This window comes from Sciurus carolinensis, chromosome 6 (genome assembly GCF_902686445.1).
Source record: "Sciurus carolinensis chromosome 6, mSciCar1.2, whole genome shotgun sequence".
Lineage (NCBI taxonomy): Eukaryota > Metazoa > Chordata > Mammalia > Rodentia > Sciuridae > Sciurus > Sciurus carolinensis.
Window position 1 is genome coordinate 27,062,600 of NC_062218.1, and position 13,078 is coordinate 27,075,677.

The following is a 13,078-nucleotide window of genomic DNA, read 5'->3' on the forward strand; positions in this document are numbered from 1 at the left end:
CTAGCATTCCTCAAGCGATCCGCATAACTGCTCTTCCAGCTGAGCATGATTCATTCCTTTTGCATGAGAGGAAACCGAGTGTCAAACGGGTTCAGGGAACACAGGGTTAATGCCAGCAGAAAACTGAAACTGGGCGGGAGTCCACCTGTTTCGAAGGGTTTAATCTAACTCTTTCCTTATACCACAAAATTAAGAAGATGATAAAGTAGTGGAGAGTGTTTTAGCAAATGAAATGACATAACCACTCAGAAGCTGGCAGTGGGTGAAGAGGGCTGGAGTTCGTGCCTCTGGCATCCCAGTGAGGACACTTTGGCCAGGATGGCAATGGACAGTGCCCGTTCCTCTTCACTGATCATTTCTATTAGTTCCCTTAAGGAAAAACAATTAAAGGAGTTTTTGAAATAATTTAAGAACTTATAGCTGGTTTCAAAGCAAGAAAAACTCATAAATGAGCTCATAATCTTCTTTCCTAGAATTCTTCACCACTATTTTCTTGACTGTATAAGCAGGTTACAGAATTCAATGTAATCATCATTTATTGTGCACCTTTGGAATGCTTGAGAGTTATGAGTTTGAATAAGAACTATCCCTCCTTCAAGCAAGCTATTTGTTTTACAAAAATAGAGCTTTAACTTTTTAGATCCTAAGTAAGAGTCAGCATATAAGAATATAATATCCAACATGTTTTTTACCTTTCAACAGAAGTACATTTTAAAGGGCTGGGGATACAGGTCAGTGGTAGAACTCTTGCTTAGCATGTGTGAGGCCCTGGGTTCAATCCCTAGTACTGCAGGAAAAGAAAAAAGAAAGAAAAATACATTTTGGGAAAAGCTATCAAGGAACACATTTTTTGAAAGTTTCAGTCATTTGAATCATCATTTCTCAAATGTCTGCATTTTATCTATTAATATTTTCCTCCAAGGCATGTGAGTGTCAGAGAGAAGGAAAAAGAGGGAGCAAGGGGTGCCTTTGTGTACATGTGTGTGTGCATGTATGTGCGTGTGTGCACGTGTATATCCTTAGATTTGGCAATGGTTAAAGAGATTACACTGTAGAGCAAAAAGGTAGGATTATAATTGGTGGCTTATAATGCCTTACTAAATCAATTTTTGACTGGGAATCTGGCTCTTAGCGTGATTTACCACAGGCTTTTTGAAAATGAAAATGTTAGACTAAGCAGGAGCTAAGACGAATGTCACAGTCTGCCAAGACAAGAAGGACCTTGGACTTCAAAAGCCAAGCAAAAAGCAGTAAACAATGCCTTTTTGGGAAATAACTTCATGAAGTTAATAAACCAGAAGGCACTTGTTTAATTGATAAATCCCAAATGAACAATAACATCTATTACAGTTTGTATCATTTGTGCCAATAGAACTTACAAATAACTTAGCCTGGGGCCTAATATAATAAATACAAAGAACCCAGAAATATTTATAGTCATTGTGGGGAGTATTGTTTTGGCAGTATGCTTCGACGAGAATAAGTGCAGACTTTAGAGTCAGGCAAGCCTTGACATGGCTCCTGGCTCCACCCTTAACTTTGAGCAAATTATTTAACCTCTCTGACTTCAGTTTCCTAATAAAGAAAAAAAAGAGGGAAAATAAAGGTCATCTCCTAGAGTCATTATGAGAATTAATCGAGGTAGCACACAAAGCATTCCAGCAGTACATGATACATATTAAGTGTGCAGCAAGTTCAATTCGTTTTCTACTGCTGCTGCAACAAATTACTGGAAATGTGGTGCCTTAGAACATAGAAATGGCTCATCTCACAGTTCCGAAGGCTAGAGGTCTGAAATGGGGTTCGCTGGGTTAACATCAAGGTGTCTGCAAGATGTTCTCATGCAGGCTCTTGAGGAGGATGTTTCCTGATCTTTTTCAGTTTCTGGAGGCCACAGGCATTCTTTGGTCTATGGCCCTTCCTCCATCTTGAAAGCCAGCAGCATAGCATCTTCATATTCCTGCCCGCCCTCCCCTTCTCCTCTTGGCTTCTATTATTACATTTCCTTTTCTGACTCCAACTTTCCCCTTCCCCTTATTAAGATCCTTTGGATTACACTGGACTCACTTGCATAGACCAGAATACTCTTCCAGTCTCAAGATCCTTATCTTCATCACATGTGCAAGGTCCTTTTGCCATGTAAGGTGATCTTATCACAAGTTCTGGGAATTAGGACATGAACATCATGAAGACCATTAGTCTGCCCACCACAACTACTATAGCACCAAAGTTTTGTTCATTCAATAGTCTGGTACTTTTGACATTAAATTCAAGATATTGAGTGTAAAAGAAAAATGTCAAGGGAATTAATAAATTTCTCCTGCATTTAGTCTTAAAATTCCTTTGCTTTTAGCACTTTGTCAGAATTTCCTCTCCGCATAACACAAGGTCTGTTTCAGTGGTTATAAAATCTAACAAAAGATAAAAGATTGAATCAAGTGGGTCATGTGAAATCTCTGCAAATGCAAAACTCCTTATAGCATTATTTTAAGTGTACTTTAAAAGTTACAAGATACACATTGAGAAGAAAGATTGAAGTATAGAAAGATGGATGGATGGATGGATAGATGAATGGATGGATAGACGAACGGATGGATGAATGAACAGACAAATCAGCATTCTTAATTTTGTGACCCTGGGAAACATTTGTCAATATATGGAGATATTTTTAGTTGTCATAACTTGAAAAAGTGTTGATATCTAGCAGGTAAGGATCAGAGAAGCTGCCAAACATCCTATAATGCACAGGACAACTCCCAAAGCAATTATCCAACTCAGAATGTCCATAGTGCATAGTTTCACAAAATAACAAATTAGATTGATCTTTGGAATTATTTGGTACAGTGTAAGTTTTTAACGAACATAGAACTGAATATAAGGACCCATAAGGGAAAAAATGTGATTAAGAGTTTCAATCACGTGGACTCAAACATTGCCCTTGTTCATTGTGCAATGCTGAAAAGTTACCTCCTATATTGCCTCAGTTTCCTCATCAGTTACAAGGGGCTAAGAACAGAGCCATGGTGAGCAGCAAATGATATAATCTGTGTGAAGAGTTCAGCACATTTCCTAGCTCATAGTATGTACCTAATAAATATCTACTATTATTATTTTCCCAAATCCCAGCCAGAGCATTTACCAAATGATGAATCATATAAGAGAATGCTTTAGAGAAACTATTTTCACTGTTATAAAAATCAGTTGAAAAAAAAAATCAGTTGAATTTGTTATATAGGAAATATAATTTTTCAGGTCATAAGAGACAACATGCTATAAATAGAGAACGAACATGGGTTATGAGTCCAGCATGGTGGCACACATCTATAATTCCTGTTACTTAGGAGTTCAAGGTGAGCCTGGACCGTTTAGCAAGAGCCTGTCTCAAAACAAAATAAAAAGAGTAGTGGAGTGTTTGTCTAGCAACTGTAAGGCTTTGGGTTCAATCCCCATGGAAGAGGAAGAAGAAAAGGAAGAGAATTACCTTCTAGATTCTTTTTAGAACCCTTTCAACATATCAAGAGGTGAACCTGGCCAACAAAACTAAAACTCATCAATTCCATTTATAAACATAGTCACCAAACGTTACCTATGTCAAGTTCTGGGCCACAGGTTATGTTTCTGCCTCTGCTCTCTTCTCAAGTTTTATAGTGAGAATTGGCTTTTCCTTCCACCAAAACACATGGTGGGGTATTCCTTAAACCAAGAAATTTCTCACTTGTGTGCTTTGACTACCAAGCACACAGTCTCATTTCTACTGCTCAGAGACATGAGTAACAGATATGCTGCTGGGAGCAGCAACGAGCTTGTGTGTGAAGATGGAAGCAGAGGGTCCTGGTCCCATTTCCCTTTGCAGTGATCACCTGGTAAGGGCGAAGCTCTGTTTCGTTCCCAGCAGCCTTCCTGGGCTTCCGTAGGGAAAGGAAGGAGTGAATGGATCCCACAGATAGTGTCCACTGAGGGCAAAGTCATCCTGCAGCAAGGGCCACATGTGCCAAGGGCAATAAGAAGTCACAGCTAGACCTCAGGGTTAGGGGACGTGATGCCAAAGGAGGAGGCAGGATGAAACTGGTCACCTTGGACCCTGAACAGCCAAAGTCATTATTCCACCTGCCAAAACTACAGATACCACTGAGAAAAGCAATGGATGAGATATACTGGCTAGAGACGGAAGATCAGAGAGCAGTACAAGGACTGCCCTGGGTACAAAAGCTCCCACATTTTCCCCTGACACAAGCATGTGGGCTGCTTTCCTTCATATACCCCGGTGTCATGCGGGACTGAATCAGAAGCAGGAGAAAGAAAGCAGCAAAACTGAGATTTATCTTAAAGAGTTATCTAAAGAGACTATAGTATTGAATTGGGCAGACTTTATTGTATTGCACTAAATTTTGGACATGATATTCAACCTATTTGGAGTTCTAAAGTTCAGTGGGACTAGAGCTTGAGGGATAAGCTATAAAAATAATAATAATAAAGAAACCACATCTTCCCTTGCACATCTGAGTGCAGTATGAGAAAATATGTGACCCTGCAACTGAAGGGAAGGAGTGTTTCTATTTTTGCTGACTTTATGGCTTTTATTACCCCAGGCATATACTCAAGGCCTCCTCTGATTTTCTCCCACACTGAGCCTTGAAACCATGCCATGCGCTCATACAGTTGCAAAGTCATTTTTCTCCCATCAGTAACCTCAGCTTCTCCAAGAAGTCTTCCTAAACCCTCGGAGAACTCACACATTTCCTGATTCCATCTTGTCCAGCTCACAGGTTTCTTCTCAGCTGTCCTCCAGCTTTTTATTTACTGTGTTTTCATTCCTAACACTTAATAACAGGAACTTAGAGTCTGCTGCTTTTTTTTTTTTTTTTGTACCAAGGATTGAACCCAGGGGTGCCTAACCACTGAACCATATTCTCAGCCCATTTTATTTTTCACTTTGAAACAGGGTCTGGCTAAGTCACTGAGGCTGACTTTGAATTCACAGTTCTCCTACCTCAGCCTCCCCAGTCACTGGGATCGCAGGTGTGCATAGCTGCACCTGACCATTCTGCTTTTATTCTATAATTTTATATGCATGTGAGTCAGCATTTCCAAGTCTAAATTGCAAGTTTATAAAAGACAGGTATTAGATGCTTTTTGTGTGTTGCCTTGTGCAATTCTTTAGGCCAAAAAATGTTTTTAAATGGTCTTGGTTGACAGAGTTAAATGATTTTATAATAGAATAATGTTTCTGTGAAATGGGGCATTTTCCATTAGTTTCTGCAACAGAGTAATACTTGAAACATGGTTCAGTAAAATCTTGACATTTTTTTCACCATTAATAGATAACTTTTGACCCAACACTCATATAACTCGCTGTAGTTGTAACTAGTCTGTTCTTTTTTTTTCTTTTTTCTTTTTGGCAGTGCTGGGGATCGAACCCAGCTAGTCTGGCTAGTCTGTTCTTGTCAAGAAATCCAACACAAATTGGTTTTATTATTGTAGAGATATTTAATTGATTTTTAAAGATATGATTGCATTAGATATGAAGCAATATCTTAAATTACTCCCTCAGATTGTTCAGACTAGACCATGCGCCTAGTGTTTGATAGTAATTGCTTAATTACATGGCAACTGCTGGAATGTGTGTATATTCTTAATATATAGAGTTAACTATCCTAAAGTCAAGCAAGAAAGAAGAAATAGAAAAAAAAGAAGAAGAAATAGAAAACACTAATTTTTATTGATTGTCTACTATGTGCCTGAAATCTTCATTCATCATTGATATCTTATCCAAGTTACTCTTTATAACATTTATTCGTTTGCTTTTTGCTATCATTAATTATTGGGGATCTATCGTGTGCCTGTATTTTGGGTACTAAGAATACAAAAGTGAACCAGACAGATTTGATGCCTCCCTTTATGAATTCATGATCTAGATAAGGAAATAGCTGTAAAACAAGTCCTCAAAAAATAGAATAGGCTAAAGGCTTAGTAGGAAATGAATGAATTGAGAGTGCATAGGAGAATCTAACTGAGTCTGGCAGCTTAGAGAAAGTGTCCCGGTGGAGATAAGTTAATCAGGCCTGATATATTAGTTGGATTAACCAGGTGAAGATGCTGAAAGAGCTTTGTTCAAAGGGGACCACAGGAAGAAGGACCTAGATATGAAAGAAACCTTAATTTGAGCATGGCTGAAACAAGGAGAGTTAAAGGGAATATGGCAACTAATGAAGCTAAAGAGGAGCAGAGGCCAGGGTGGTCTTTGGAGGTGCTACTAAAGAGTTTATCCCAAGAGCAAAGAGAAGACACTGAAATATTTCATTAAAAGAGAGTGGTATCTTCAGAGCTGGTGTTGCATTAAGTTGATCTAGTAATAGAGACCAACTAGAAAGGAAGAAAAGCTGCATGTGTGTTTGGAAGGCCTCCTTGCAAGAGACCAATAGAAATGGTGATGGCTTGGACCAGGTTGGCAGCAGTGGACATGGAGAAAGGTAGGTGAGTCAAGATATATGGAAGAGGTAGAATGACAGGAGTTGGTGGCTTAGTGAGTGCAGGGATAGCAACAGAGTGGATGGTCCACGATGACTCCTTGGGGCCTTTGCAGAGATGGGACACGCAAGAGGAGGGTATTTCTGGGAGAGAATTGATGAGGTCACTTGAGACATATTGAATGTAAATGATCTAAGAGACTTGCCTTGGAGGTAAATATATCCTTGACTATGGATCTCCAGAAGATGGCCTTGCCTACGATTCCATACGGATTTGGGCATTGATGGCATGTAGATAGTAGTTGAATCCATGAAAATGAGGAGACGATTTTATTTGGGGAGAGTATGTGAAGTGTGAAAGAGGAGGGTCTAAGACTCAAGCCTAAGGACCACCAACATTTACAGAACAGGTAGAGGAGGAAGAGCAATCAAGGCAAGTATCATGAAAACTGTCTTTGGATACCAGAATGAAGACTAAAGATCTTAATTAATTTTCTGATTAATAGGAAAGTCAAAATTCAGATTCAAATCTTTCCAAATCCACCTTCTAAATGCTTCATGTTTATGAATGCAATTTATAGAAGTAAATTTATATAATTTATAGAAGGCTCACTCTGAGGGAGACCCTCTCTTAAGCATTTTATGTACATTATTTTATTAATTTTCAGAGTAACCTGCTTTTAAAGAATCATTATTATTCCAGGATATGAACGAAGAGACAGAGACTTGGGGAAGCGAACTTAGTTCCCCAAGGTTACACAACAACACACAGCATGACTTTGCACCCATTTCTTTCTCTTGCCCAAGTCCATGGTTTTAGCCATTGTGACTGTACCAGTGAAGGCAATGGCTCTTAAACTTGAGCTCTCATCAGAATTACTTGGAGGGCTTCTTAAAACAGGTTGCTGGCGGGCACCCACTGAGTTTCTGATTCTGGAGATAAGTAGGGCATAGAGTTTGCGTCTCTGACTTGTTCCAAGGTGCCACTGCTGCAGGGAGAAGGTAGCAATGCGGTAACAACAAGAACAGCAAAGCAAAACATCAAAAATATAATGTCCGAAGTAAGGTACTTTCCTGTTTCACGTTACAGGTTAGTCAGACAGGAGGTCGTTCGAGACCTAGGGTCCTTCCATTTTGTGATTCTGCCATCCCCCCAGGTACTGTCCTCATCAGCCTGGAGGAAGCCAGGTTCTTCCTAGCACTGCAGGCTGTGGGGACAAAATGTCTAGAATAAGCCAATTCCTGCTGAGCAGAGGACACTGAAGTTGTGCCCTTCAAATTCACACATATTACAATGTGAAAATTTTATCAAAAACCTGAAGAGCCATGTGCCTGCCTAAACCATTAACTGCTAAGGAAAAAATAGAGAAGGGGTGCTATGGATTGGATTTTAACTGTCCTCCAAAGGCCCATGTGTTAAAGGGTTGGCCTCCAGCCCATGGAACTACTGGTTGATGGGGTGGGGCCTAAGTTGGAGGAAGTTAGGTTATTGGATGTGTATCCTCTAAGAGAATATTGGGACCCCAATTTCCTTCCCTTTTTGCTTCCTGATCACTATGAGGAACAGCTACTTCTGCCATACTCTCCCACCATAATGTTCTGCCTTACTGTAGACCCAAAGCAATGGGGTCAAGTGACCATGGACTGAAACCTTTGAAACTGTGGGTCAAAATAAGCCTTCCTTCTTTATAAGTCTGTTATCTCAAGTGTTTTCGTACAGTAACACAAAGCTGACTAAAACCAGGGGCTTGGGGAATAACTAGCACCCTACTGCAATAATACACTGCCCTCAGCTTTTTCATTTATAAGCAATTATGAGATATAAATTAGTTAACTCATGCTAAATCATTAACATTCAAATACAGCATGGTGAAATTTGTAATAAGAAATTTTATTAAAAGATATTTTTATTTACTTAATCCTATAATCTCTAAAACAGAATCAATTTCTAATCTCTGCCATGTACTTCAGGCACATAACAAAATTTCTTCCTAACATAAACACTACCCAACTGGTTCTCCCCAGCCTCCCAACATTAAGTCTATTTATTAACATTATGTATACGTGCATTATATAGAAGGATGTATGAATAGATACTAATATCAAAATGCATATTGAGTTCAGTTAAGCCTTAATTTGGCATAATTTGATCATGATTTTCCTGATTTAAAATAATATTCAACCAGTTTAGCACAAAGGCGTTCTCTTCTTTAGCTGCTTTTTCTCCACCTCAGTCTCAGTCAGACAGCATCTTCTCTAATTGTCCCAGGACATCTCAGATCAGCAACAATTACTTTCTCAGAGAACCGCATTACATGTGCACTACACTCTAAAAACATATAACTAAGTGTTTCATGGCAGGTATCATATGTTTCCTTCCCTAAACCCCTTTCTGGCTATTGAAGGTGCCTATATGTACCACCAAGGTAAGCTTTTCTTTATAATGTTTTCTGTCGCAACCATACATATGCTCAGAAGATTCAGTTTGGTCACTGACCAAGATAGTGACTCAGTGACACATAGGAACTGAGAGCGATAGATAGCTGGCTTCATAGATCACTAAAAATCCATACAATCAATGTTATATCATTGAATTTAATTCTAAATGAAGTTGGGAGTCAGCACATGTAGCAGGTAAAAGGATGCTATGTCCCCAGGGACACTACCGGCAAAGATGCTGCCACTTCCTGGTGACACCCTCCATGGGGCCAGGCCTGCAACCACATTCCTGTATTTATTTGCCAAGTCTCCACATTTATTATTTTAAAAAAGAAAAGAAAAAGGTGAACAGAAAAACAGAGACCCAGAGCTTCTTCTGGCACAGAATGCTACAGATACGTTAGCAGGAGTCCCGTGGCCACAGGTGAGATGTGACTTTCTGAGGAATTGGATAATTCTTACTTGATGGTGAATCGTTAAAGGTGAACCAGATGATTAAACTTAATGGAACAGCCACATTAAACTGAAATTAGTAAAAACATGCCTCGGGCAGGCTACAACCTTTTATTTGTTGTTGTTTAACTTCTGTCTTTTACAGTGGCTGTGATGAATGACATCACAAAAGCAAAAATCCAATTAAAATCTAAGTGCTCAATAAACCCCTAACGTCTGGTTGTCGCCACTGCTTTCATGGGCACGCTGGCTTCTGTTCCCTCGTTTCTCCTAGAAGAGAAGAAACAACTGGCCCCGGGAAGTTGGGTGGAAGGGAAGGAGAATGGGGAGGAAAACCAGGCGCTTGGAGGTTTTGCTACGCACCCCAAGTCAGACCCAGATAAAGCTCTTTGAGGGGGACAAGGGGGGAAGCGGGTTAAATTGTTTTATTGTCAGACAATGCCTGAGCGAAGAGGTGCATCTTCCCACTAGTTTTCAAATATTGATAAATCAGAATTGTGATCTGCAAAGCAATTCCCGTCCGCACCCTCTCTTGGCATCTCCTCTGTGCCTTTGTATCGTCTCGGGTGTTTGTTCTATAAGTCATCGAAATGGTCTCTCCTGACAGCTAAAAATAAGTTTCTGATTACTTTTACCTGAATAAATCTTGTGATCAGATGTGGTATTCACCTACTAAGTGTGCAACAATTACATATTGAAGTGATGAAAGAACTGGCCAAGGAGAGTGTATAATCTAGTGGAATGCAGAATATAATAAATCACGTGTAAAGACAGCAATTGCCACCAGGTAGAAGAATACTGGCTTTTGATAACAGATTTTTACCTCAGAGATATGGGGTGCTTGCAAAATTAGGTTTTCCAAGTCCTCAAAACAAAGTTTTCAAAGTCAGGATAAGAGCAAAACCGTGCCGATGATCACTAACAGCGAACAATAGTAGCACTATCTTTAATTTGAAGTCGCCTTGTAATTTATAAAACCCAGACCGTGTTTTTAATGCATGCTTACGTGGCAATTAACGCAGTGTTTGTACCTGGTCTCTAATTAGACCTTCACAGCAGCTTTGTTGTGAAGCTCTTATTATCCTCATTTTACTGAGGGTCCTGGCTCAGGGAGGTTAATTGGCTCTGCTGTGGTCTTACCCCGGTGAGGGAAAGAAAATGAATGTGACCTATTCTTGGGACTTGCACGTGGCACCCGCAGCCCTGAACCAGGCTGCTGACCGCAGCTGCCCCGGAGCAAGGATCTGCGGGGCAGCAGCGCTGCTTGCTTTACTCATGAGTTAATGAAATGTCTTTTTAAGAGCACTCTTCAGTCATTAGGATTTGACAATGGAGAGTTAAACTTTCCCTGGTGGCTCTTTCTGTGTCATCATGGTTTCAACGTTTCCTTAGCATATCACATTACACAAATCATGGAGTGCTCTTGTTTTACATTTCTTATTGCATTTGTCTCACTTCTAAGCAATTTCCTCCCCATTCACATCTATCTTCCATTATTCCTGCCAAATTGCTTTCACAGCTACTAATTGTATGAATAATATTCTCATTCCCAAACTCCATGATTAGCTAGCTGTGGCTGTGTGGCACTGGACACAGTTTCTCTATATCCCAAAATGAAAAAGTTGCACTGACTCATCTCTAGGGCCCCTTCTTGTCCTCAGATTCTAATCTTCTGATGCTCACATGAGCTGGGTGTGATTTTGGAAACACCTACAAAAACTGGAACCACAGTTTTCTTATTCTATACCAATGGACTAAAGTAGCTCATGTTTCCCAAATAATCTTCCATGAAAAACTAGTCATGGGACATATCAATATGACCCCCTTCAAAAAAAATACTCTCTAAACAATAAAGCTTGAGAAAGCAGAATTAAACAAAGCCAAGTACAGTTCCAAACTGCAGGCACTCACAACCCTTAATATGTCAATGGGTGGGTGACTGCAAGAAAGAGGCAGAGTATAAAGTATTTCCCAAATTGATTGGGCCACAGGAATTTTCTGTCCATTTTGTGCAAATGACATTCCATGGAACAGTTTTAGGGAGGATGGTTAGAGCATTTGCTAAGCCCCTTTTTGCCTGGAGAGTCCATTTCCAGATGTGTCACAAATGCTACTCTGAGCATTCCATGTGTTAACCATGAGGACGCAGAGTTGTCACCTGTCGCTGTGGCCTTTGTTTTGGGAACACAGCTCCTCCTTCTAGATGGAGCTGAAATAAGGTAGAGATTCACAGCCTTCCCACTGGGAAATTGTATATCATCAGTATGGATGACCCAGGTGTTAAGTGGATCTGCTCAACAAAAAGCACTTTTAGAAAATGTATAAACAAATGATATGAAAACCTAAGCTTGTACTGGGTGGGCAACACAAGAACCCAACACTGCAGGAATGGTCTTTGGGGTAGGAAAGGTGAACTACTTTTCCAGGTCAGGATCACTACCTCTGTCTCCATGGTATCCTAGCTTTCCTTATGTTAACCCATTCATTTCACAGAGAATGACACCAGAGTCTCTGTTCAGTCTCCCTCAGGAGCAGGGAGTCCCTACTTTATAAAGCAGTCTGTTTCAACATTAGGCTAACTCCTCGAGTCAGACAGTCCTTTCCTGTTTTACACTAAAATCTGAATGTCAAATGTTTATTCTTCCAAGTGACCTCATAAATTATCTACTATGCTAGTTTTCAAGATATTGCTCATAGCAGCACTGAAGATGTCTCTCAAACACTTTGAGGTGAATTTCGTAAATAAATGAATACCATGTCTTCCCAGAGAAGGTATTATAATCTCCATCACTAAAGACCCAAGGAATTTATCTAGCTTTCTTAAATTCACCCCGAGGCAGAATGTACTCAGGTCTTGCTGATTTGAAAACCACTATTTTTTCAATAGCATATCACTTATGTCATATGTTCGTGTGCATACAAGTGAGGAGAATATATTAGTAGAATCCAAAAACTCTAGTGAAAATAGTTTCCTTCCAGCCAGGCTTATATATCTTTGGGTACCTTAACTATTGCTCTTGTCTTTAACTTTCCCTTCTCCAAAATAAGAAGATGGCTAAATTTTCCCCCAAACTCTGTTTTAGATCTGGAAAATTCTATGATCTATAAGTAAGCATGTTCATTAATGAATGGCATTTGCTATTGAGGGATAATGTGAATAGCAAGAAAAATAATACCTGTATGCCTTAGAAAGCATTGAATGAAAGTTAACATAACATGATCATAAAAACAAAAACAGTTTAGGATGACATGCTTGACTTTTACTTTCTTTAATTTTTTTTTCCCTACACTAGTTACATTCAGACCAGGATAGAGGAGATGGATCACTTAAATATATCCTTTCAGGAGATGGAGCAGGAGATCTCTTCATTATCAATGAAAACACAGGCGACATCCAGGCCACCAAAAGGCTGGACAGGGAAGAAAAGCCCGTTTACATCCTTCGAGCACAAGCTATCAACAGAAGGACAGGAAGACCTGTGGAGCCGGAGTCTGAATTCATCATCAAGATCCATGACATCAACGACAATGAACCAATATTCACCAAGGACGTTTACACAGCCACTGTCCCCGAAATGTCTGATGTCGGTGAGTGAGATGTGACTTCAACCCAGAACTGGATCTCCTTTAGGAAGAATGGTCTGAGCTATGTGTACTGAGTTGAAAGAATTGAGACGCTAAATCCCCCAAGTACCACACTTTCAAATAATCCATATGTC

The 13,078-nt window shown here is 39.8% G+C and overlaps 1 protein-coding gene across 4 annotated transcripts in view; it reads left to right on the forward strand.

The window, feature by feature from the left end:
- The window catches only part of Cdh6 (cadherin 6), a 127,494-nt gene that overhangs the window by 86,626 nt on the left and 27,790 nt on the right, over positions 1 to 13,078 (forward strand). For 3 of the 4 annotated variants that reach the window (XM_047556380.1, XM_047556382.1, XM_047556381.1), the window contains exon 3: positions 12,653 to 12,947. In XM_047556380.1, the coding sequence (XP_047412336.1) occupies positions 12,653 to 12,947 (295 nt within the window). The remainder of the gene's footprint in view (positions 1 to 12,652; positions 12,948 to 13,078) is intronic. The other variant, XM_047556383.1, reaches the window with a different exon arrangement.